The 21,985-nt window shown below is 34.0% G+C and overlaps 1 protein-coding gene across 2 annotated transcripts in view; it reads left to right on the top strand.

Annotated features, from left to right (window-relative positions):
* The first annotated feature begins 1,099 nt into the window (after positions 1-1,099).
* The window catches only part of Ada3 (transcriptional adaptor 3), a 31,903-nt gene continuing 11,017 nt past the window's right edge, over positions 1,100-21,985 (top strand). The window contains exons 1-6 of one of the 2 annotated variants that reach the window (XM_090373800.1): positions 1,100-1,240; positions 5,952-6,124; positions 11,124-11,252; positions 15,325-15,456; positions 18,583-18,703; positions 21,392-21,488. In XM_090373800.1, the coding sequence (XP_090229926.1) occupies positions 1,129-1,240; positions 5,952-6,124; positions 11,124-11,252; positions 15,325-15,456; positions 18,583-18,703; positions 21,392-21,488 (764 nt within the window). In that variant the 5' untranslated portion in view covers positions 1,100-1,128. The remainder of the gene's footprint in view (positions 1,241-5,951; positions 6,125-11,123; positions 11,253-15,324; positions 15,457-18,582; positions 18,704-21,391; positions 21,489-21,985) is intronic. The other variant, XM_090373801.1, reaches the window with a different exon arrangement.

Below are 21,985 nucleotides of genomic sequence, written 5' to 3'. Positions count from 1 at the left end.
AATGAATAGGTGAAATGGGAAGTGAGTTTTTTTTTTTTTTTTTTTTGCTGATGAGCTTGCTTTCTTGCATCATATGCCACTACTAATGCTAATATAAGGTGTGGATACATTGAGAAAATATAGGTGAATAAAATAAAAATTATGAAATCTTTTCCTTTTCTACCATATCAAGTAGTTAAATATTTTGTAATAGTATACTAAGTCAAGCTGTCTGTGGTCCTTGGATAAAATAGTGGGCATAGGTACGCACATTGTGAGATTGAATCTGTGCGCATGCTGTCACAAAAATTTACAACCTCAACCCCTGTAATTTGAATTTATGACCCCTAGATCTGGAATTTTTTTTAACAGTGAGAATTCCACCTTCATTTTATTAATCCCTCTCAGCACCTTATAAACCTAAATCAGGTCACTTCTGAGGTGCCTGGTTGCCAAGCTCAGTAGCCCACATAATTGGAGTCTTTCCTCATAAAAAGTCCTTCTGCCAATCTTCCTTCTGCCAATCTCACTTGAGTTGCCCATCTTTGAACCCTTTCAAGGAGCTCAATGTCTTTTTTCAGATAAGGTTCCATACTTGAACATAGTATTCCTAATGTGGTTTTACAATTGCCTTGTAGAGTGGGATTATGACTTCCTATCTCTACAGGATAATGTTCGATAAATCATTGATAGGACACCATGGGCTTTCCTGGCTGCCTGTTTACGCTGTTCAGAAAACTTCATATCTGTCCATATTGTAACTCCCAGATCCCTTTCCTCATCCACTGTTTTTAATTCAACCCCACCAAGCAGTTTCCTAAGAAAGACTGTCACTCCATGTTTATTTACTCTTGCTATGTTCCCATGTGAAATTGTTCAGTAATTTGTTTTCCTTTGTAATTTTAACTTCATTCAGGCAACCTCATTTTACAACAATAATAATAATGGTATTCTAATAAAATGTATAAGGGCAGTATTCCATCAGTATGAAAGAAATTTGGTTGGATCTTTTTAATAATTATGAGTGTCAAAGTCATCATAAGTAATTACATTTTACTCTAAATTTAAAAAAAAAATTTCCCATATTCACATCTGAAATTTTTTGTTATTGCTGTTTTAATTGTAGGTTTGTGAAATGAATTTTCAATTATGAAGGGTAAAGGAAAAGGAAAAGATCAGTGTGACTCTAGAGATTGCCCACTTCAGTTTTTAGATTTCACCCCCATAGATCATACTAGAATATGTCAAAGGTATACAGCAGGTTTGTACTTCATTTTAGCCTTTCATTATATAGCAGTTTCATTCAAGCTGTGGTTATTAACCTGTAATAAAATATAATCATGTTTTCTCAAAGATAACTTCCTGAATAAGACCTGTGCATAGATGTGATATGAAGAGTCTGTATATAGTTTTATTGGGTGTATAGTAAAACTGTATATAGATTTAATTTATGATACACATAAATTTATTTATTTGTGCTACAACTCAATACAGTAGCAAAACTGTAATGGCATTAAAACATGCAGCCGATTATTATAATGAGCTGTGTTACTCCATATACAGAGTAACTAATGTCCATTTAAAAGTCAGTTTCAGAATTAGCATATAGATTTAACATATAGCCACATATTCAAATTAAAATATGTTCAGATTATGAATATAGCAAGGTTAATTGTTACCATCTCTTATAAGGGATGATTTTATGACGTTTCAGTATTATATAATGCTTTTTGTTTTTGTTTGTTTTTCTAATGAATTAATTTCACTCTATTAGTATAAAATGATATGTGAAAGCTATATATTCTTTACATAAATATTGTGTAATATCACTAGCAAGTAGTTAACAGTTTAACAAATTTACTTACAGTTAAATTTACATTATTTATAGCTTTATTATTGGTTCACAATGAATTGTCCAGAGATTTCCAAATATGATCATGCATGCTGTTTCTTATATGAATAATTTTTTCTGTTTGTTAATTAAATTGTTTAATTTTAACATCCCTCCCCAACAGAGAAGAATCTAGGTGGCACATTCCCTTGGAATTAAAAGATTGCCAGCCCTGATTGCATAATGGCTCCTTGCCTTCCTAGTGTCAAGATGTTTGTGGAAAGGATTGAAACTCCAAACTTTTGGGTACTATGTAAACTCCACAGGCCAACCTCATAGCCACACCAACATTATCAGTCAGTAACGACAGGCTTGTGCTAAACAACAGGTTTCTCCCAACTAAAATGGTACCAGCCCTTCAGATGCTCAATTGTGATTACAGAAAGTTTGGGTCAGACAAAAATACAGGTAGTGTCCTGAATAGCTTTCCTTTTATTGCAGCATAATCAGTGGGCTGTGATAGTTTTATCTTCAGCCTCTGAGATACTGCCATCTGCACTATATTCTGCTGCCCGAAAGGATTTTTTTGTACATGTCTACAATAAAGAGTATTTATTTATCTTAACACTGTAATGGCCTTGAAACATGCAGCCGATTATTATAATGAGCTGTGTTACTCCATATACTCAGTATTGGAGCAGACCTACTCTGAGGTCTGCTCCAATACTGAGGCCAATTAAAAATTGGAAACTTTGTGAAAGATTTCTTTACAGTAAGATACTCTTCCAATGATTCAAACCCTTGAACTGGGTGTACATCAGCCTAACCATATTTACAACTAATGATGAGTATCAAAGCTCTCTTGCAGAATAAATCCCTCAGATATGCAATGCATGTTGTATCTATTCCAAGAGCAACAACACATTGTCCTGTGGTAGCTACCGTCAATCATTAGATACCAGCTTGGCACAGTATGGTTGCATGGTTGCCATCAGACTCTCATAGTCACAGTTTTCACTTTACTAATAGATAGCTTATTAAATAAAATTTTATTTGGTTACATTTAGGAGAAGGTTGCAACCTATGGCACTGGCTGTTGTTGTTGTTTTTGGATTTTATGTGAATCAGCAACTCAGACCATATTGTGTATTGTCTGTACAAGTGTGTTTATGGGCTGATTGGCATGTTGTGCAGCCTGAAAAACCTAGAATAACTCGCTGAGAAAAACCCTACTCCCTCTGCCTGAGAGTGGCAAACTACAGCTTCGATTGGAGAAGATTTTAGAAATTCCTCCAATCATAGACAGGAGTTGAACCCAGATCATCTCCAGATGAGTGACAAGTAGCAAAACCACTAAACTGCCACAGAGGACATGGCACTGGTGGCAGTGGTCATACCTGAATGCTACACAGAGAATGGCACTGTGAGATGATTTCATTTATTCATCTCAACAAGGTTTTGTAATGAAGTCACTACAAAGACAGGCAGAGGTACCTGAGTTCCAATTTAATTTCAAAAAATCCTTTTAAATGCATTTAAAAAATACCTCTCGCTCTATTTGCACTCCCCCCCCCAAAAGGGCGCCTCCGTAGCCAGGTGGGAAGGAGCAGCAGTGCATAGTACATGCTTCTTGATTAGACCGGGGTTCGAGCCCGTCACCACCAAATACGAAGCATGCGGAAAGGTCAGGGAATGACCACCGCACCGGAGCAATATGGCCTTAGTTGCTAATGCTCCTAAAAACCCAACAACAACAACAACAACAACCCCCCCAAAGTAACAGTGTATAGGTTCCTTGCATGTTGCAAAGAACCCTGTTTTCAAAAATTTGCTAGTCACCAGAATGAACTCTGCATCCATACTGAATTTGTACACTACCCTAGAAATAATGCTAATTTCTAATCTAGGATAAAGTAAAAGGGAAGGTGTATGTGAGTTTTTTTTTTTTTTTTTTCCCAGGTGTTTAATTTAAAATACTGAATTGAAAATTTTTCAATTGTTTTTCTAATTTTTTTTTTTTTTTTTTTACCTGGTGAATTTACTGAAAAAGGATTGATAAACCACTTATTGCCATCTGGGCTTTTGGATTTTACTTCTCTGCATCATTTTACTAATACAAACTTAGGTTCCAAACTTTGAAAGCTTTAGTGACATTTAAAAAAATGTAATACAGTGGACCCCCGCTTTATGACTGGTTCACTTTACGATGGACTCTCCATAATAAAATACCTTTAACTATACAATATGTAGTAAGCACTGGTCATTGTGATCATGTTTGCAAATTGAATTTTAATTCTATTAAACGGCAGTTCTAATAAGTAAAAATAAGAGGAATATTATCCACAGGCTATAAAAGTAAAGATATAGTGCAAATTTACACTTTGTATCTTACCAATTAACAAAATTAAATGATACATGAAAATCGGAAGAATATTTTCACAGGTTAGCAAAATACAAATAAATTTACGCTTACATACATAGCTTAATTAATACATACTGAATATGTACATACTAACTAGTTGATATTTCTGTTCACTGACTTTTTTTTTTTTGTTTGAAAATTTAAAACAGTAAAAAAGATAAGCAATCAATAACAAAAGAACATGATATGCACAAATTGCAACTAACACGATACGTGCAAGTCAGATACAGAGTAACAAGTTTACAAAATTTTCTTAAAAAATGGGATGAAGAGAAGATTCTGAAAATTTGTTTTTTATATGATTGAAGATTTTATGGAAGGGGAAACACATTTCATCATAATAATGTAAAAACCCACAGAATTCCAGCTATCGGTATTATTGAAAATGCAATAAGATTGAGTTTACTACCCTTTTATAATAGACCTGGTAGTAACATTATAATTGCACTAACAGAAAAGCCAAATAAACTGGAAACTGCAAATTGTTTTATGGTAGTGACCTCCAGAAATTTTAGAAAAATTTTGTGATATTTTAGAAGGATATCTAAAATATCACAAGATTCTATAAAGGGCTTATTCTACTAACCAGTGCCTACTTATTTCACTTTACGATGGGCTTACGATTGTCTCTGACCAGACCATGTAGTCCTTCCTCTCAGCCAATAGCAGCATTTGTAAATGTGTTGGCCACGTATTTTGTTTTTGCATCCTTTAATTGAACTGATTTTTTGTATTGTGCTTTAATCAATATATTAGTTTTAATAAATTTTTTAATCAATATGTACAATCTCCATTATAAAAACCACCTTTTAAAGAGATAAATAGCTTAGTTATATAGTGAAAATTTCAACTTCTGAGGTCTTTGAATGAATTACCAAAAAACAATGTGTTATTGGGTTCACATTACAATATTTTCATGATACAGTAGTGTCTCTGAAACAGATTAATATCGTAAAGCAGGGGGTCCACTGTATTTTGAAATCTCACCAATTTTTTAAAGTTGCTATCTTGAGAAATAACACAAAATTATAATTTGCTATAAATAGAAGAAGAACTCTTTATTGCATACAGAACGCACATGCCGTACACAATAACCCCTGGCTTGTACCCTTCACGGCTACAAGCCAGGGGTTTACAGTAAAATAATTATAGTTTAAATAATGTTACCCAAATTGTGCTTTTGTATTGTGCTTTAATCAATATATTAGTTTTAATAAATTTTTTAATCAATATGTACAATCTCCATTATAAAAACCACCTTTTAAAGAGATAAATAGCTTAGTTATATAGTGAAAATTTCAACTTCTGAGGTCTTTGAACGAATTTTAGGATTATCACCTCCATTTTTAACTAATGACACACGCGCTTGCCCACACAAATGCATGCACATTCAGTTGCATCTGCTGAATCTGACATATTAAGAATCTAAACTGAATTTAGCATCATTTTTCTTTCTATAACTTTGTTTTTATAATTCTGCATGGAGGTTAATTCGACAGTCATTTATGTATATGTAATTCTCACAAAATTACATATACATATGGCCACAAAAAAAAATAATAATAATAATAGCCAAAATATAAACAATACTTAGTTTTAAATCTAAAATATTAAGTGAAAGTAATGAAATGCTGCCTAAATTTCATTGATGTGCCTCATAAGGAATAAATATTTTATCATTATTTATGCTTAGGAAGTTATTTTATTTTTTCATTTTAGTGCTTCAGAGAAGCGAAGAAGAAGGTGTGGCAATAGATGATCTTGATGCTCTTCAGTTAGAGTTGGAGACTTTACTTGTTTCTGTTACAAAGCGCCGACATCAGTTGGAACAAGAAATGCAAATTTTGGTAACATGGCAAGACAAGAAGGATAAAAAGACTGCAGGAAAAGTGGTAAACATAACTTTCCTTTTCTTTTTTTATTAATATTTATTTCTTTTCATAGTTTGCTATACCTTGTTGGGGAGTTGGTGAAGCTAATTGGCATACTATGGTCTCAGTAGCTAATGCACCAAAATTTTCTAATGAAAAGAAACTCATTCATTAAGGCAAATGTCTAAATCCACCTATCCTTGTTTCTTCGTGAAATTTTTCCAAAACTCTTTATAAGGAGAATTTCAATGAAATACTGTACCAGATCACTTATTCAGAAAGTGTGGGATTAAAAGGCTTTCTGGATTATGGGAGTTTCTAGATTTTGTGGCCTTATTAAGAGAAATTAGAACATTTGTAAAATAAGTAATTAAAAACAAGATTTTCTTGATCTAAAAATTTTATCATAACATAAGTGATTACATATGCTTGAAGTTGAATAGTGAGAGCCAGAATTATCATTTCTTTTGTCAAAAGAACTGTGCATAAGTTTTTAAACATTCCCAATAGAGTTAATTGTTTTGGGTATTTAGGCTTATTCATTTATTTACTTTTTGCAAATAAATTAATTTTGAAAAAAAAAAACAAAACACTAATGCTTTTGTCAATTAATTTTTTTTTTTAAATTTGTTCCTTCATTAATATCACCATCAGTATCTTCATCTTTTCAGGATGCATAACCACATTAATTGTTTCACTCTATGAGTTGAATAAAATAGGAGCATCATCTACATTAAAACATTCCTTGAGAGTTTTTTTATCCACCATTTCTACATATTGCAGAAGAATCTTAACCACATATTAATTCTTTTGCATATTTTTACAAATTATTAACAACTTGTTTTTTGTTTTCATGTGAAATAGTGTGAAAGAAATAAGCATGGTGTCATCTTTACTATCTAAAAAGAGTGCAGTGCACTTGCCCATGCCTTTTCAGCTCTCCATAATATATCTTTTACATTAAATTTCTTTTGAAATGCTTGGATTTCCATGTCATTTTTGCATTCATTCAGCATTGTTTGCAAAATGTTATCCTTGTATTTGTGGGAAATCCCCTGATCTATTGGTTGGAGAATAGGTGTGCAATTTGGAGGCATATTGTCCTTTTTTAAGAGTTCTGCATGTGAAGGACAACTGTCTAGTAGTAGCACTATCTTATGATTAACTGTGTTTCATGAAAAATTTTGCAGCCTACCATGTTCGTCAGTAACAGCAAAGTGATACAGTGAACACTGTCAAATTTTTACTTATGGCACAGAAAAATAGCTAGTTTTTAACTTTTGTTCATATGTGGAGTATTGCCATGGGCTAACTTAAAAAAATTTCCAAGGGATACATGTCCTGATTTCCATTGGAGCTGTTTTGTGTGAAAGTTGAGAGTGCTTCATACTTGCTATCCATCAGAGCTGGTTCTTCCAAGTGTGTTACAGCTGCAACATCTTTTTTGGCCCACTGTGCTCAATGGCAACAGCAAAATAATATATGTGCACTGTCAAATAATGGGATATCCATCTTTTGACTTTTGTTTCTTTATGCCGGTTACTCCCTTGAACCATTGTTTAAAAATTCCTGGCAGTACATGACATTTTAATTTCAATTGGAACTGTTTTATGTACAAAAGTAGTAGTAGTAGCAGTGGCATTTGATGCAAGAAAGCAAGTGTATGAGCTTATGCAGCATCAGCCAAAAAAAAAAAAAAAAAAATCACACCATTCCCTCCAAATGCCTGTCCAGTTCCTTCTTAAATTTATTCAACCTATCAACTTCCACAACAACAGATGGAAGTTTGTTCCAGCAATTAACCACCCGCTGGCTAAAGGCAAATTTCCGCACATCTAATCTACATCTGTCTTTTCTTAATTTGAATTTATGCCCCCTTAGGTTCGTAATCTGAACAAGTGGAAGGATCCCATCAGAATTCAGCGTGCTCAACCCATTCAAGGCCTATCCACCTATAGTTGGGAATGCTTGCCATTGGTAATAACACAAGTCATCACTGTGAAAATTTCTGCTTACCAGTGGCATAAGATTTAGCTTTTATATAATACAATCCATTCCGGTTATTTGGGACACATCGGGACTAGTGCATTTTGGCCCGATTAAGCGGCTGCCCCAATTATCCGAAGTTTCACGTAAATAGGTAAAAATACAATGTACCCCCCCCCCCTTTTTTACAATTGGTTCACTGTACAATCAAATCACGTTACCACGAACTCAACATAGTAAAGTACCGTTCACTATACGATGTGCAGTAAGCGCCAGTCATTGTGATCACGTTTGTGAATTGAATTTTAATTCTATTAAACAGCGATTGTAATTAGCGAAAATAGGAGGAATATTATCCACAGGCTATAAAAGCAAAGATATGTTAAGCACAACTTTACCCTTTATTACCTTACCAATTAAAAAATTAAATGATACGTGAAAATCGGAATAATTAATACGTACTGTAATATGTACATACGAACTAGTTGACATTTCTGTTCACTGACATTTGTGGGCGGAGAGAGGTTAAAATTTAAAACAGTAGAAAGATAAGCAATCAATAACAAAGAACACAGCACACACAAATTGCAAGTAACACAATACGCGCAAGTGAGAACCGAGTAACGAGTTACAAAGCTTTAAAAATAGGAATGAAGAGAAGATCTGAAAATCAATTTTTTTATATGATTTAAGATTTCATGGAAGTGTAAACACATTTCACCATAATAACCCACAGAATTCCAGCTGTCAGTATTATCGCAAATTCAGTAAGATCGAGTTTACTGTACGTTTATGATAGATTTCACTAACAGAAAAGCCCAATAAACAGGTGACTGCTAATTGTTTTTATTGTTTTATGGTGGTGAACTCCAGAATTTCGACCGAACCACGTGGTACCGTCGGAGACAATCGTAGGGTAATCTCCAGTGCTTCTGTCTCTTGCCCAGATTAAACGGCATGCTGTTCCAATTAAGCGAAGTAAACCCTGGCTATTTTCTCGATCGGTTTCTGTTTTTTAAGATTTGCCCCAAATAAAAGGCTGCCCTGATTAACCGGTGGCCCAAATAACCAGAATCCACTGTATTATATACATTATAATATAATATTGTATTATATTATAATATTATATAATAATTACATATATAATAATAATAATAATATTATTATATAATGACAAATAAGAAACATCTTCCTAAAAAGGGAATTGTATTACTTCCAATTTGTAATTTAGCATTAGTAGAGGCATATGATGCAAGAAAGCAAGCTTATACAGCATCAGCCAAAAAAAAAAAAAAACCTTCCCATTTCACCCATCCATTCACTCCAAATGATATTTGTCTAGTTCTGCCTTGAATTTATTTAAGCTGTCCACTTTCTACAATGACAGATGAAAGTTTGTTCCAGAAATCAACTACCCGTTGACTAAAGACAAATTTCTGCGCATCTATTCTACAACTGTCTTTCCTCAGTTTGAATTTGTCCTCTCGGATGATTAATCTGGGCAAACAGGAAGAATCCCATCAGCATTGAGCTTGCTCAAACCATTCAAGGCCTTATTACACCTCGCAGGTGCCTAGTCTCCAGACACTGTAATTTGCATAACTTAAGCCTTTCTTCTTAAAAGCAACCCTTTGTTCCATTCACTAATTTTGTTGCCCTTCTCTGTGCTCATTCCAGCAGCTCTACATCCTTCCTAAAATGAGACCTCCAGACCTGTATACAGTACTCAAGGTGTGTACTGACCATTATCTTATACAAGGCGGATAATCACTCCTTATCCCTGCTAAGCCTGATATACCTTTATCAATATCATTAATAAATACAGAAAACAACACTGAACCCTGGTGGACTCCACTAATAACATTAGTCCATGAAGAGCAGTGTCTATTGATTACCACTCCCTGTCTTCTCCCACTCAACCATCCAGCAATTTGTCACCAGTGCCACACTGCTCCAATTTGTACAGCAGTCTTCCATGTGCAACAGTATCAAAAACCTTCCTAAGATCCAAGTATACGATATCAAAATTATTCTTTGCATCCAGTTCCTTTGTGACCACATCATAGTAACCAATCAAATTCGTCAGACCTTCCCCTTAACAAACCCATGCTGTGTTTTAACTATAACTGAAGTCTTGTTTAGATGATCCTGCAGTGCTTCTTTGACCAGTGTCTCCATTAATTTCCCCAGAATGGAAGTTAAACTAACAGGTCTGTGATTACTTGTGAGTACAAAAGCAGTTGAAATATCAAAGAATAACATTAGCAGGTTAGTAAATGGAATTAAGACAATCGGGAAGTTTGAAGTATAAAATTGAGAGATTTTAAAAATGAACTGATAGAAATTTTCAGCATGATGATGTTGGAGGCTGCTAAGACACTGAAAGAAAGGTGTAAAGGAATCAGGAGTTGTATTTACAGTAAAGCACTGAAAAATAATAATTGCCCTGATATTAAAATCTTGAAAGAAGGAAATGAATAACTTTTTTTTGAAAAAAATTTTAATATTCAAAAAATTATATCACCTGTGTGGTTTTATAATTAATGTTTGTTATGTAATGTGAACAACTTGTTTTCAGCTCTCTTTTTAAGATTTTGCTTTTTTCATACTTATTTTTATGCCTGAATACATTAGGCACCTGCATAATGTATTCAGGCATAAATACATTAATACATTAGGCACTTGCATATTACAGCATCTTTGAACTATAATTTAAGTTAACTTTGGACTTTTAATATTTCAGATTTTATAAATGTATTACTGTCATTCAGACTACTTAAATTTTACAAGCCAACAGTTTGTGCCTACCTATTAATGTTGGTCATATTCAGTAGTGGTGTTTAACTGTGATCATGAATTGTATTTATGCCTTATCTACATAAGTCAAGCCTAGTTTTGATTTAATTTTTTATTTGATTTAGACTAATATAATTGAGCATGTAATTATTGTTTATTATTGCCACTGAAGTTAGTACTTCATCCATGTAAAACATTTTATTATTTTATTAAATCATATAACATATTTATATTCAAGCAACCTGAAAATACTGGAAAACGAAGTCGTCCTCCTGAAGGCAAACCATGTAAGAAGTATAAAGATGGCAATAGTGGAAAAGCTCATCCAGTGACAACCAGTGGAAGACCAAAGAGTAAAAATATTCAGGTAATCTTCAGATATTTCTTATAATAATATAGCAATGGTGAAGAGATTGTAGTCACACCAGAGATAACTACCTCTTCAAAGAAAAGATAAATGTGGGAGAATGTTATTGCACTTAATGTTACAATACATAAACCTTTCATTGCCACAATCTGAATATACAAAATCATATTGTGAAAGCCCTTAAAGTTGCAATATATCATGCGGTACTTGCAATAGGGACCTCAATGTTGGCTTGTGTTTTTTTAAACTTAGTGACCATAAGGGCAAAAAAAAAAAATAGAGAAATATAAAAAAAAATTACAGAGATGCAGAACTCTGAAATGATAAACGCATTAATAATAATTTGCTAAGTAATTAAAATATAGAATACGATGTATCAAATGGCATGCTGCTTGTAGGATAAATTTTAAGTTAACAAATATTTAGAATCGAAAGTATTCTAACAGACCAAACAAAGCAATAAGGATTAATGTGCAGAAAGTTATGCACCGTTCAGAACAAAATAATAATAATGATAAAAAACAGTTTAACATAAACATTAAACTAACATGTAAAGAAAGGTGATTTGATTAAAATAATTTAAATCAAGTTTTTATTACCAGGGACAATTACTTATTAAAATTCCTTATTCTCTCCATTATAAATTCTTTATAATTTTGTATATCTTTATGCATCTTGATAAAGAATCAAGACCATTGTTATCTTGTTAAAAATTATTGCTTTTATATAATGCATTTTTGTAAAGTTTAATTATTTAATTCACAATCTCTTTGCTATTAGCAGGTAGGTGGTGTAACTATCCTTTTTTAATATATTATTTTTTCCAAGATACCATCTGCAAAAAGAGCTAAACCTCCCAAACACTTCCTAGTTCATTTCACAAATATACATGGTCTCAGTTTTAATCTCAGTGATGTCCATTTCCACTTGCAGTCTGCCAAGCCCTATGTACGTTTTCTGACAGAACCTCAGTTATCGGTTGATTCAACTACTGCTCATCTCAGTTGCCCAAATTATTGACTGTATGATTGTTTTCACCTCAAAGGTTCTGATATGTCCGTTCCGATATTCCCTGTCAGAGGCTTGGTAATTTGGAATCTCCTCTTTTCGACCTTCTCTGGCTTAAAATCTCTCTACCTCATTCTGTCAAATTCATCTGTTGTCGCTACCATTCTCCCAACTCCACTAATCACTTGGAGCTCTTTTACCTCCTCTCTTTGCAACTTCACTTTCTCCAGTCCAACTTTCCTAACAGTGAGATAATTTTCCTTGGAGATTTTAATGTTCACAACTCGAGCTGGCTTCCGTTTTCTAGTCACACCAACCCAGACGGTCGTGATTCTGAGGCTTTTGCAATTACTAATGACCTCAGATTGTTCATTTACCTACCAGAATACCGGACAATCCTAACCATACAACCAACACACTTGATCTTTTTTTCTCACAAACAACCCTTCTAAGTACACGGTTGAAGTGAGTGGTCCTTTAGGCACCTCAGATCACAACTTGGTGATTGTCTCTTCTCCAGTGGAGCCTTTATCTCGTGGCTATTCCCAACCTTGTGTTGCTTGGCATTACAGGAATGCAAAATGGGATGACCTGCAAGATTTCTTTTCCTTGGTCGGACTATTGTTTCAAAACTTCTGATATCAATGTTTGCTCAGATCATGTCAGTGAAATTATTCTTGTAGGAATGGACTCCTTTATCCCACACTCCACTTTAAAATCTCGTCCTTTATCTAAACCTTGGTTTTTCAATAAATGTGCTTAAGGCTGTTCAGGAGAAGAATGTTGCATATCATAATTGCCTTGTTTCCAATTCTTCATTTTCATTTTCTGCCTACACCAAAGCTTGCAACAATTTTAAAGCAGTTATTAATCAGTCCAAATTAGATTTTGAACAGGCTAAGAGTAGAAAACTTGCTTCTTGCCCTAATGGTAGCCGAGCATTCTGGTCTCTTGCCAAAGCTATTGGCCGCAACTTTTGCCCATCTCTTCTCCCACCTCTGTCAAAACCAGATGGTTCTGTTGTGACTTCAGCCAAGAATAAAGCTGACCCGCTAGCATCCCATTTTTCTTCCAACTCACATATTAATGATATTGGTAAAACACCTCCCACCATTCCCAACACGCTCCATTCAATGCCTCCAGTGGTCTTCCGTCAAAAGGATTTTGACGAATCTTGATGCTCAGAAAGCTCCAGGTCCTGATGGTATTTCTCCACTTGTTCTCAAAACCTGTGCTCCTGAACTTACTCCTGTTCTTTGCCACCTTTTTTCACTTTCTTATTCCAAAAGCGTTTTTCCTTCTGCTTGGAAATTTGCTCATATCCAGCCAGTTTCTAAAAAGGGTGACAAATCCCTCTCATCCAATTATCGTCCCATTGCAATTACTTCTACTCTTTCTAAAGTAATGGAGAAATCAATTAATTGCCAACTCTTAAACTACCTAGAAACCTTCTGTTTGATCAATAATCGCCAGTATGGATTCCATCAGTGTCGAGCCACTGGCGATATTCTGGCTTATGTTACCCATTTATGAACAAAGTCAATGGAAAAGTTTGGTGAAACACAAGCAGTTGCTCTTGACATCTCAAAGGTTTTCTATCATGTTTGGCATAAAGAGCTTCTAAACAAGCTTCCATCTTATGGTTTTCCAGCTGTTTTTTTTGTAATTGGTTTTGGTAGCGGATATTCAAGAAGTTGAAGCTGATTGAGCAGGGCAAGGTTTCTCAAACTGGAAAGTGGAATGCAATGTGCTATCATTGGCAAAACTTTGGATAGGATTTCTAGTCAATGTAAGAAGGTCATTAATATACAAGAGAAAAAGAGTGGGAGAATGAACTGAAACTTGGGGAACAAAAACAGCCATCTACCATCACCCTCAGTGAGCGATCAGAGAGAAAAACGTGTTATCCAGTTTTCTCTCTGATCATTCACTGAGGCTGATGGTAGATGGCTCTGTCTTTTCTCCACTAATGCTGGTGTTCTGCAAGGTTCAGTTCTTTCCCCTACTCTTTTCCTCTTGTATATTAATGACCTTCTTCCATTGACTGGAAATCCTATCCATAGTTTTGCCAATGATAGCACATTGCATTCCACTTTCCAGTTTGAGAAACCTTGCCCTGCTCAATCAGCTTCAACTTCTCGAATATCCGCTTATATTACCAATTTATGAACAAAGTCAGTGGAAAAGTTCGGTGAAACACAACTGCTTGTATCTTGCAAAAAGGATTCTTCTGTTCCCATGCTTATCTTTGGTGACACTCTGATTTGTAGGCAAGATGATATTTCTTTTGGGGATTAACCTGACTTCTAATCTCTCTTGGCACAAGCATGTTACAAATATTGCTTCCTCTGCATCTAAAAAACTTTGTTTTCTCTTTTGCTCTCAGCATTACTTTTCTTCCAAACAGCTATTCACTCTGTACAAATTGCAAATCCACCCTACCATGGAATATTGTTCCCACATCTGGGGTGGTGCCCCCCAAAACCTCTCTCAGGCTTGTAGATTCCATTCAGAAGAGGGTAGTTAGGTTAATTAATGACTCGTCTCTAACAGTCTCTCTCCACTCACTGTCTCATAGAACGTACTGTTTCTGCAGCATGCCTTTTCTGCAGATACTTCCATGGGCACTGTTCTTCTGAATTGGCTTCTATAATTCCTGTTCTCTCTCTCAAAACAGTCAGAAAACATGCCACCAACAGCCAACATACATTTACTGTCCAACTTCAAACACACGGAACCAACTTTTCATCTTCCTTAATTATTCCTTCAACTGCCATTTTGTGGAACAACCTTCCTTCATACGTATTTCTTGAAAATTACAGTCTACAGAAGTTCAAGTCTAATGTCAACAAATATCTTCTTTCGTCTTCTCAACCTCCAACCCAAGCATGATACTAAGTACTATAGGTTCTAATACCTCTTGTGTTTGGGGTTTTCTTAAAAAAAAAAAAAAAAAAAAAAAGAAAGAAAGAAAGAAAAGTTGCATGTGCTTTCTGGTGAATGGATGGGTGAGGATAATTGGGCTTTTACTATATTGTTTAATGTTATTTTTCCCTTTAATTAGGCTAAACTTCAAGAGTATGAATTCACAGATTCTCCTTTAGAGCCACCCCGACTACCAAAAAATGATGCTCCTAATCGCTTTTGGTCATCTGTTGAGCCGTATTGTGCAGATATAACCCAAGATGATATCAAAGTATGTTCCGCTATTTTATGATATGATCTTAGTTTTTTTATTCTTAGATTTATATATATGGAAATAACATATCAGAAATTATTACAAAGTTTTTTAAAAATTTAAAACTGAAATTTGCATTTTAAAATGTTCTTTGTGTGTATTTTAAAAGCTCTTGTTTTAGCTGGACACAAGTTGTCCGGCTAAAAATGCAGCCAACTTATTCTTTTCCTCTGATATACAGATAATGAGAAAGAGTGATTTTAGTTTCATCACTTAGTCTTATTTGTTATCCAACTTTCAAGACAATATTAGTAATCATGTAAAAAGGAAGTATATTCCAAAGTTAACTTTAATAATGCAGTTAAGTATGCAACAGACACTTGATGAATAAGAATAACAGCAGACATCACATTTTAAGAATAACTGTATGTTTAGGAACAGAGATTTGCAAACCATGTGATGCCATAGTGACATTTCAAAGACCATACATAACAATGAAAGATAAAAGTCGTTTGGCTTCTCTGTTATGCGATTTTGTTCAGTGATTTGCTAATAAAGATGCAATCATATCTAGAATAAAGACAAATGAATAAGTAAATTGGAAGAAAATATGAGGATGGATCAAATGAAATGTTGAATGCCTAAATTTACATTATGCACTGACATATGTATAAATATATAGTATTAGTAATGGCCACGTGGTGCAAGGAGGCCTATGGCTTATGCTGCACCAACCAAAAATAAATAAATAATAAAATAAAATAATAAAAAATACATAAAATTATAAGAATAAAAACAAATTAATAATAAGAAGAAAAAAATTTAAAAACAAATTAATAATATTTTAAGAAAAAAATAAAAAATAATAATAATAATTAATAAGAGAAAAGGAAATGAACAACCTATGCATTTCCCTCCTCCCTTAGGTAATCCAGCTGACCTTTGAATTTCCCCAGACTGTCAGCCTCTACCGCCCGTGTAGGTAACTTATTCCAGTAATTTATAATTTGCTGGCTAAAATAAAACTTCCTGTAATCCAGTCTAAACAACTCCCTCCGTAACTTTAAATTATGGCTCCTTGTTCTAGAATTGTTTATAACTGTGAAAATTTCATCTTTATTCATTTTGCTTATGTCTCGCAGAGCTTTAAACATCTCAATCAAGTCTCCTCTAAGGTGCCTAGTTTCCAAGCTCTGCAACCCACATATTTGAAGTCTTTCCTCATATGGATGCCCTTTTGCCGATCTCACCAGGCAAGATCGGCAAAAGGGTGATACCACTACTTCTATTGAAACATGAGGACTCTTTCAAGAAGAACAATGTCTTTCTTTAGGTGCAGTCTCCATACTTGAACACAGTATTCCAAGTTAGCACAAACATTTGTATTGAACAGTAGGGTAAGTTGGCTGCCCTATATATATATATATGTGTGTATATATATATATATATATATATATATAAGAAGTGATATGCAGTTCAAGTGATAGGTGCATCCAAGCTTGGGCAATGTACTATTATTCTTTTAAGGGCACAAAAGATGATGTACACATTGGCACTAATGACGTTAAGAGTAGATCTGATGACTTACTTAACAAGTATAGGGCAATGATGGGAAAACATTGAGCTGAGATTGAATTTGAAAGTATCTGCAGTTCTACCCAGACACAATAAGAGGAAGTATAGGTCAAGAGCCTTGTCAATCAGTTTGACCCTAGAGAAGTTGTTCAAGGCTCATGGGGTAAAATTTTTCTCAGCTTGGTGTGTGCTTGTTAACAGGAAAGACTTTTTACAGGGATGGAATTACACTTGAATAGAGAGGATGCAAAAATAATTTTGCTGATGCTATCAAGGCAATGATAGATGGGTCAGAAAACTGCTATCTTGAGGGGATACATAACTAATAGATTAACTAGAGACATAGACAGAGGTGAAAGTGATTCTTGCACTTATATTGGAACATGCAGCACCCTGGAAAGCAAGGTGTGAACGATTTCAGGCCCTGCTGTGAGTCATCATGAAACAAGTTAATACATGGGCTGTGTAGGGTAACTAAGAGTAAGAACATGTGCCTGCAGACTAATGCTAAGAGCACTGTAAATAAATTTGATGAATTTGAAGTACTGATTAAGTCATCAAATGCAGACATTTGTAGGAATAGCGGAGATGTTGTGTCACTAAGACATAAGTGATGCTGATTTTGAATACGGGGAGAACAGACAGGACAGGAGGGGTTATGCTCTTAGTTAAGAAGCATATTAAATCTAAGGCAGTGCATCCAGTCGACATGAGTGACCAGTGCAATGTTCAGTCAGTCTGGTGCGATGTAAGCACTTAGAAAACAAAATTGAGAGTAGAAGTGTGTTATAGGCCCTAATGACTGCAATGAGTATACAAAACAGTTATATAGAGAAATAGAGTGGGCCAGTAAATCAGAATGTCTTAAATGGGAGATTTTAACTTTCCAGACGTTGGCTGGAATTTGCAGGTTGGTCACTCACATGCTAGTCAGACTTTTGTAGATTTCTTGAATGGCTGTTTTCTACAGCAGCATGGTAGAGAGTCAGCGAGAGGAAGTAATACTCTTGGTGTGGTTATCAGCAGTGATTTTTCATGCATTTTGAATCTACAGATAAAGGACCCAGTGGGTTGCAGTGATCACAGAGTATTAATGTGTAATTTATTAAAGAGATAACTACTATCAATGGGAAAGGCTTTTGTTTTCTAAAGTCTCAGTGGTGTCAGACAGTTTTTAAATTCTATGCAGTGGGACCAATTGATGTTACCAACAGCAAATTCTAAATGGGAAGTAATCATAGAAGCTAGGCTTTTCTAGAAATACTCATATGAATCCTACTAGAAATACTAGTAAGATTCATATGAGTAGAGGTTCAGAACCAAATATATGAATCCTACTAGAAATACTCATAGAAATAAGTATTTCCAATAGGATTCATATATTTGATAACCACAGCTACAATACTGAAAATTGTAACTACTATCCAATTAAAGCCAACTTGTGGCAGGAAAACAACTTATCACAGAAAAATTTAAACATATACAATTTTAATTACTGTGATTGTTATTTTTATATTAAGATATGATAATAATAATAATGATAATTCTGTGTATGAAATTAATTTCCAGATATTAGAGGATCTGATAAAATCACACAGTGAAGACTCAGAATATTATAAAGTTCCTGCACTTGGTAAGCACTATTCCTTAAAGTGGGCTCAGGAAGATATGATAGAAGAACAAAAAGAAGGTAGACTACTTTACTTATGTTTTTTTTATTTATCATTTGTGTTTTATGCATTTCTTTTATGCAAATATTTTATGAAATATTTGATGAAACAGTCAACACTTCAAAGTGTTAATAAATTCTCATAGGTCAGGTCACGACGCCTCCGTAGCCAGGTGGGAAGGAGCAACAGTGCGTAGCACACGCTTCTTGATTAGACTGGGGTTCAAGCCCGTCACCACCAAATACGGAGGATGCGGAAAGGTCAGGGAATGACCACCGCATATTCCCGGAGCAATATGGCCTTAGTTGCTAATGCTCCTAAAAACCAAACAACAAACAGGTCAGGTCACATATTTTCATATGTGATTTCGTTATCCAAAAGCACATTGGTATAGTGAATAAAATGATATCGCATTCTAAATCTCCCCTCTTTATAAGGCACAGTCTCCATACCAACTGCAGACTCAATTCCCTTATACAATGTAATTAATATTTACTCCATAAAGGGACCTTCATGTCTGCCTATATAGGCAGCTTAAAATACTCCTATTTTAAATAACTAAAAGTTTCTTTTAGTTGTTTAAAATAGGAGTATCTTCATATGCAAAAATTATTTATTTTTTATGAAATATGAGCACTGTATTTTTTCCTTTTATATCACTTGTGGTTCACCAATTTATTTTTTACCAGTTGATTAACAATATATATATATATATATATATATATATATTTTTTTTTTTTTTTTTTTGCTAAAATATTAGGGAAAGTCAATATTTTTATTGGCTGTTTGGAGTTGTCTTGCATTACTGCATACCACCACCACACACACACACACACACAAACACACACACTATTCAGTTGATAACAGATTGGCGATTGGATCCTCTGGGGATTCTCAAGACCCTTTCAGGGGGTCCATGAGGTCAAAACTTTTTTTCATAATAATACTAAGATGTTATACTAAGGCTTTGGGGTCCTAAATAATTTTCAAGAGTGTAAACGGGTCTTGAGACCAAAAAGTTTGAGAACCGCTGCTTTGCAGCATTGCACCCCCACACACACATACTACCCAGAGGATATCCTCAAGATTTAATCAGATATGTTCTATGTGGGCACAATTAGCTACTCTGCAAATGTCCATGAGGATCACAGTATTAGCCTTCCTCTTCCTAGGAAACACTGTTCAGGTATGCACCTACTCCATTGTCATAATGTAGTGGAGCTCTGTCTTGTTGGAAAATCAAGTTACGATGATTATCATCCTGTATTTGGAACATAAGGAAATTCTGTAACATGTCCAGATACACAATGCCTATGATGATAACTTCTCCCAAAAAAAAAAGGTCTGTATGCATTCTCAGGATTGGTAAATTCTACCATGATTACAGTTTTGTGATTATCCTGCTGTCTATTGCAGTGCACACATTCTGGTTGCAGATTAGAAACTTGAGGGTATCCTCCATCACCTAGAAGCGAATTCAGGTTTGTATCGTGTACCCTATTCACACAATAATATTTTAGGTTTGTCAAGGAGGTTTGTGGTTACCTTGTATCAATGTAATAAATTGTAAATATATTTGTGTTAATTCATGTCTTTCTAACCCTAGCACGTGCGGTTAATTCAAGCTTAGGACTTTATACTTGGTATGTGAGTCAACCTTAAGATTTTAAATGTTTTTTTTTTGTTTTTTTTTTTTTTTTTTACTTCAAAGGTTGTTATGCACTGGAATACACTAATATTTCTTTTAAAATTATTTTGAGCAATATTCATTAGAAATAAATTTCAATTCAACTAAATGATTCATGCACCACCCAAGAAGTTTGTTGCATTGGAATTTTATTGTATACAGAAGGATACTGTATGAAGGATTTTACTTTATTTTCAAAACCAGAAATTGCATTAAACAAAAAACTGATTGTGGCAACATTGATGAACTTTTGTTAGCAGATAAACTTTCTGACACTCATTTTTGTTAGGAATCTCCAGTGGTAGAACTAGATCTCCCAGATTAAGATTTTTGTTTTCGATTTTCAGTTTTAAACTAAACTGAGAAAAACTTTAATTTTACCAACTTTATGGACAAATTTCCAGACATCAGAATTTGGTAATACCATATTTATTTCCTAAAGGTGACAAAATAATAATTCACATGTGACTGTATAAGCTCCACTTGGACTTCTGTTGTATGCTAGTTAGTGTGTGTGGAGCTGCAAGTAATTTAGAATTTTATTATGAAATGTGAAGAGCTTCACTGTTTTAATGAAGTGCCAGTACAAGCATCCAAATATAAAAGAATAACACTAACAGGCATGTGGGTTAAAAAAAAAAAAGTCACATAAGCTTGCATGAGAAAAACATCTATGAGAAATACACAGGAGAACATATAGCATTTTTGCCAATACAGATTCTCTATGGAATTTTTATAACTATATTTCTCAAATTAAAATATACTCAGTGATGTAGGTTCAAATGGAAGACCATGCTGGAGGCATATTAAACTTCACATTGACATAATTCTAATAGATATTTTAATATTTAAGGTAAGGAGGATGGTGAGCTGGGTGCAAGAGCATGCCTGCTTGTTAGGGTCTCATTTAAAACAAAATTAAATACAAATATTTAAAATAAATACTTTTAGTTTTAATCAAATATTTAAAAGTTGATGATGATGCAGTAATGCTGAGAGAAAAAATTGCATATTTTTGCAGGTTCAAAAGCAAATGATAGACGTAGAGGATTAAGTAATAATTCATCTCTTAATACTGCTGAAGCTGAAAAAGTGTTGAAGAAGGTTGAAAAAGATTAGTAAGTTTAGTACTTCTTTGTTTTTTAGCATTAAATCCACTATTCAATTATGTGAAATTTCCTAATTGTTTTTAGCTAAAATCTGTTTAGTTTGAATTTGTCATCAGTGTAAAAATGATGGTATTTAAAAATGGCATTATTAGGGAGTTGTAACTTAGTGTGAAGAGATCATAAATGCCAGTGTTAAATTTTATGCAATAAAAAAATAGTATTTGGAAAAGATCAAAAGTATTGTATACTGTACACATTTTGTTATTTAGTTAAATGGTGCATTTATCCATTATAATTCATGTGCTCAAACTTGTATATGATATATATTTTGTAAATTACTTATGGTCACACAGAAGTGAGTAGCACAGTTCTTGAGAAATATTTAAATTGATTATAAGAATAACAGTTTGTCAAATTAGTCAGTACAGTAAACCCCCGCTATTTGTGGTCGCTGATTTAATATAAAATGAAACCTATAAAAATGTGAATTTTAAACTGCCGTGAAC

This window comes from Mastigoproctus giganteus, chromosome 5 (assembly GCF_048544385.1).
Source record: "Mastigoproctus giganteus isolate SK-2022 chromosome 5, ASM4854438v1, whole genome shotgun sequence".
Lineage (NCBI taxonomy): Eukaryota > Metazoa > Arthropoda > Arachnida > Uropygi > Thelyphonidae > Mastigoproctus > Mastigoproctus giganteus.
Note: the sequence above shows the minus strand (reverse complement) of the source record. Positions and strands in the feature narration are given on the sequence as shown.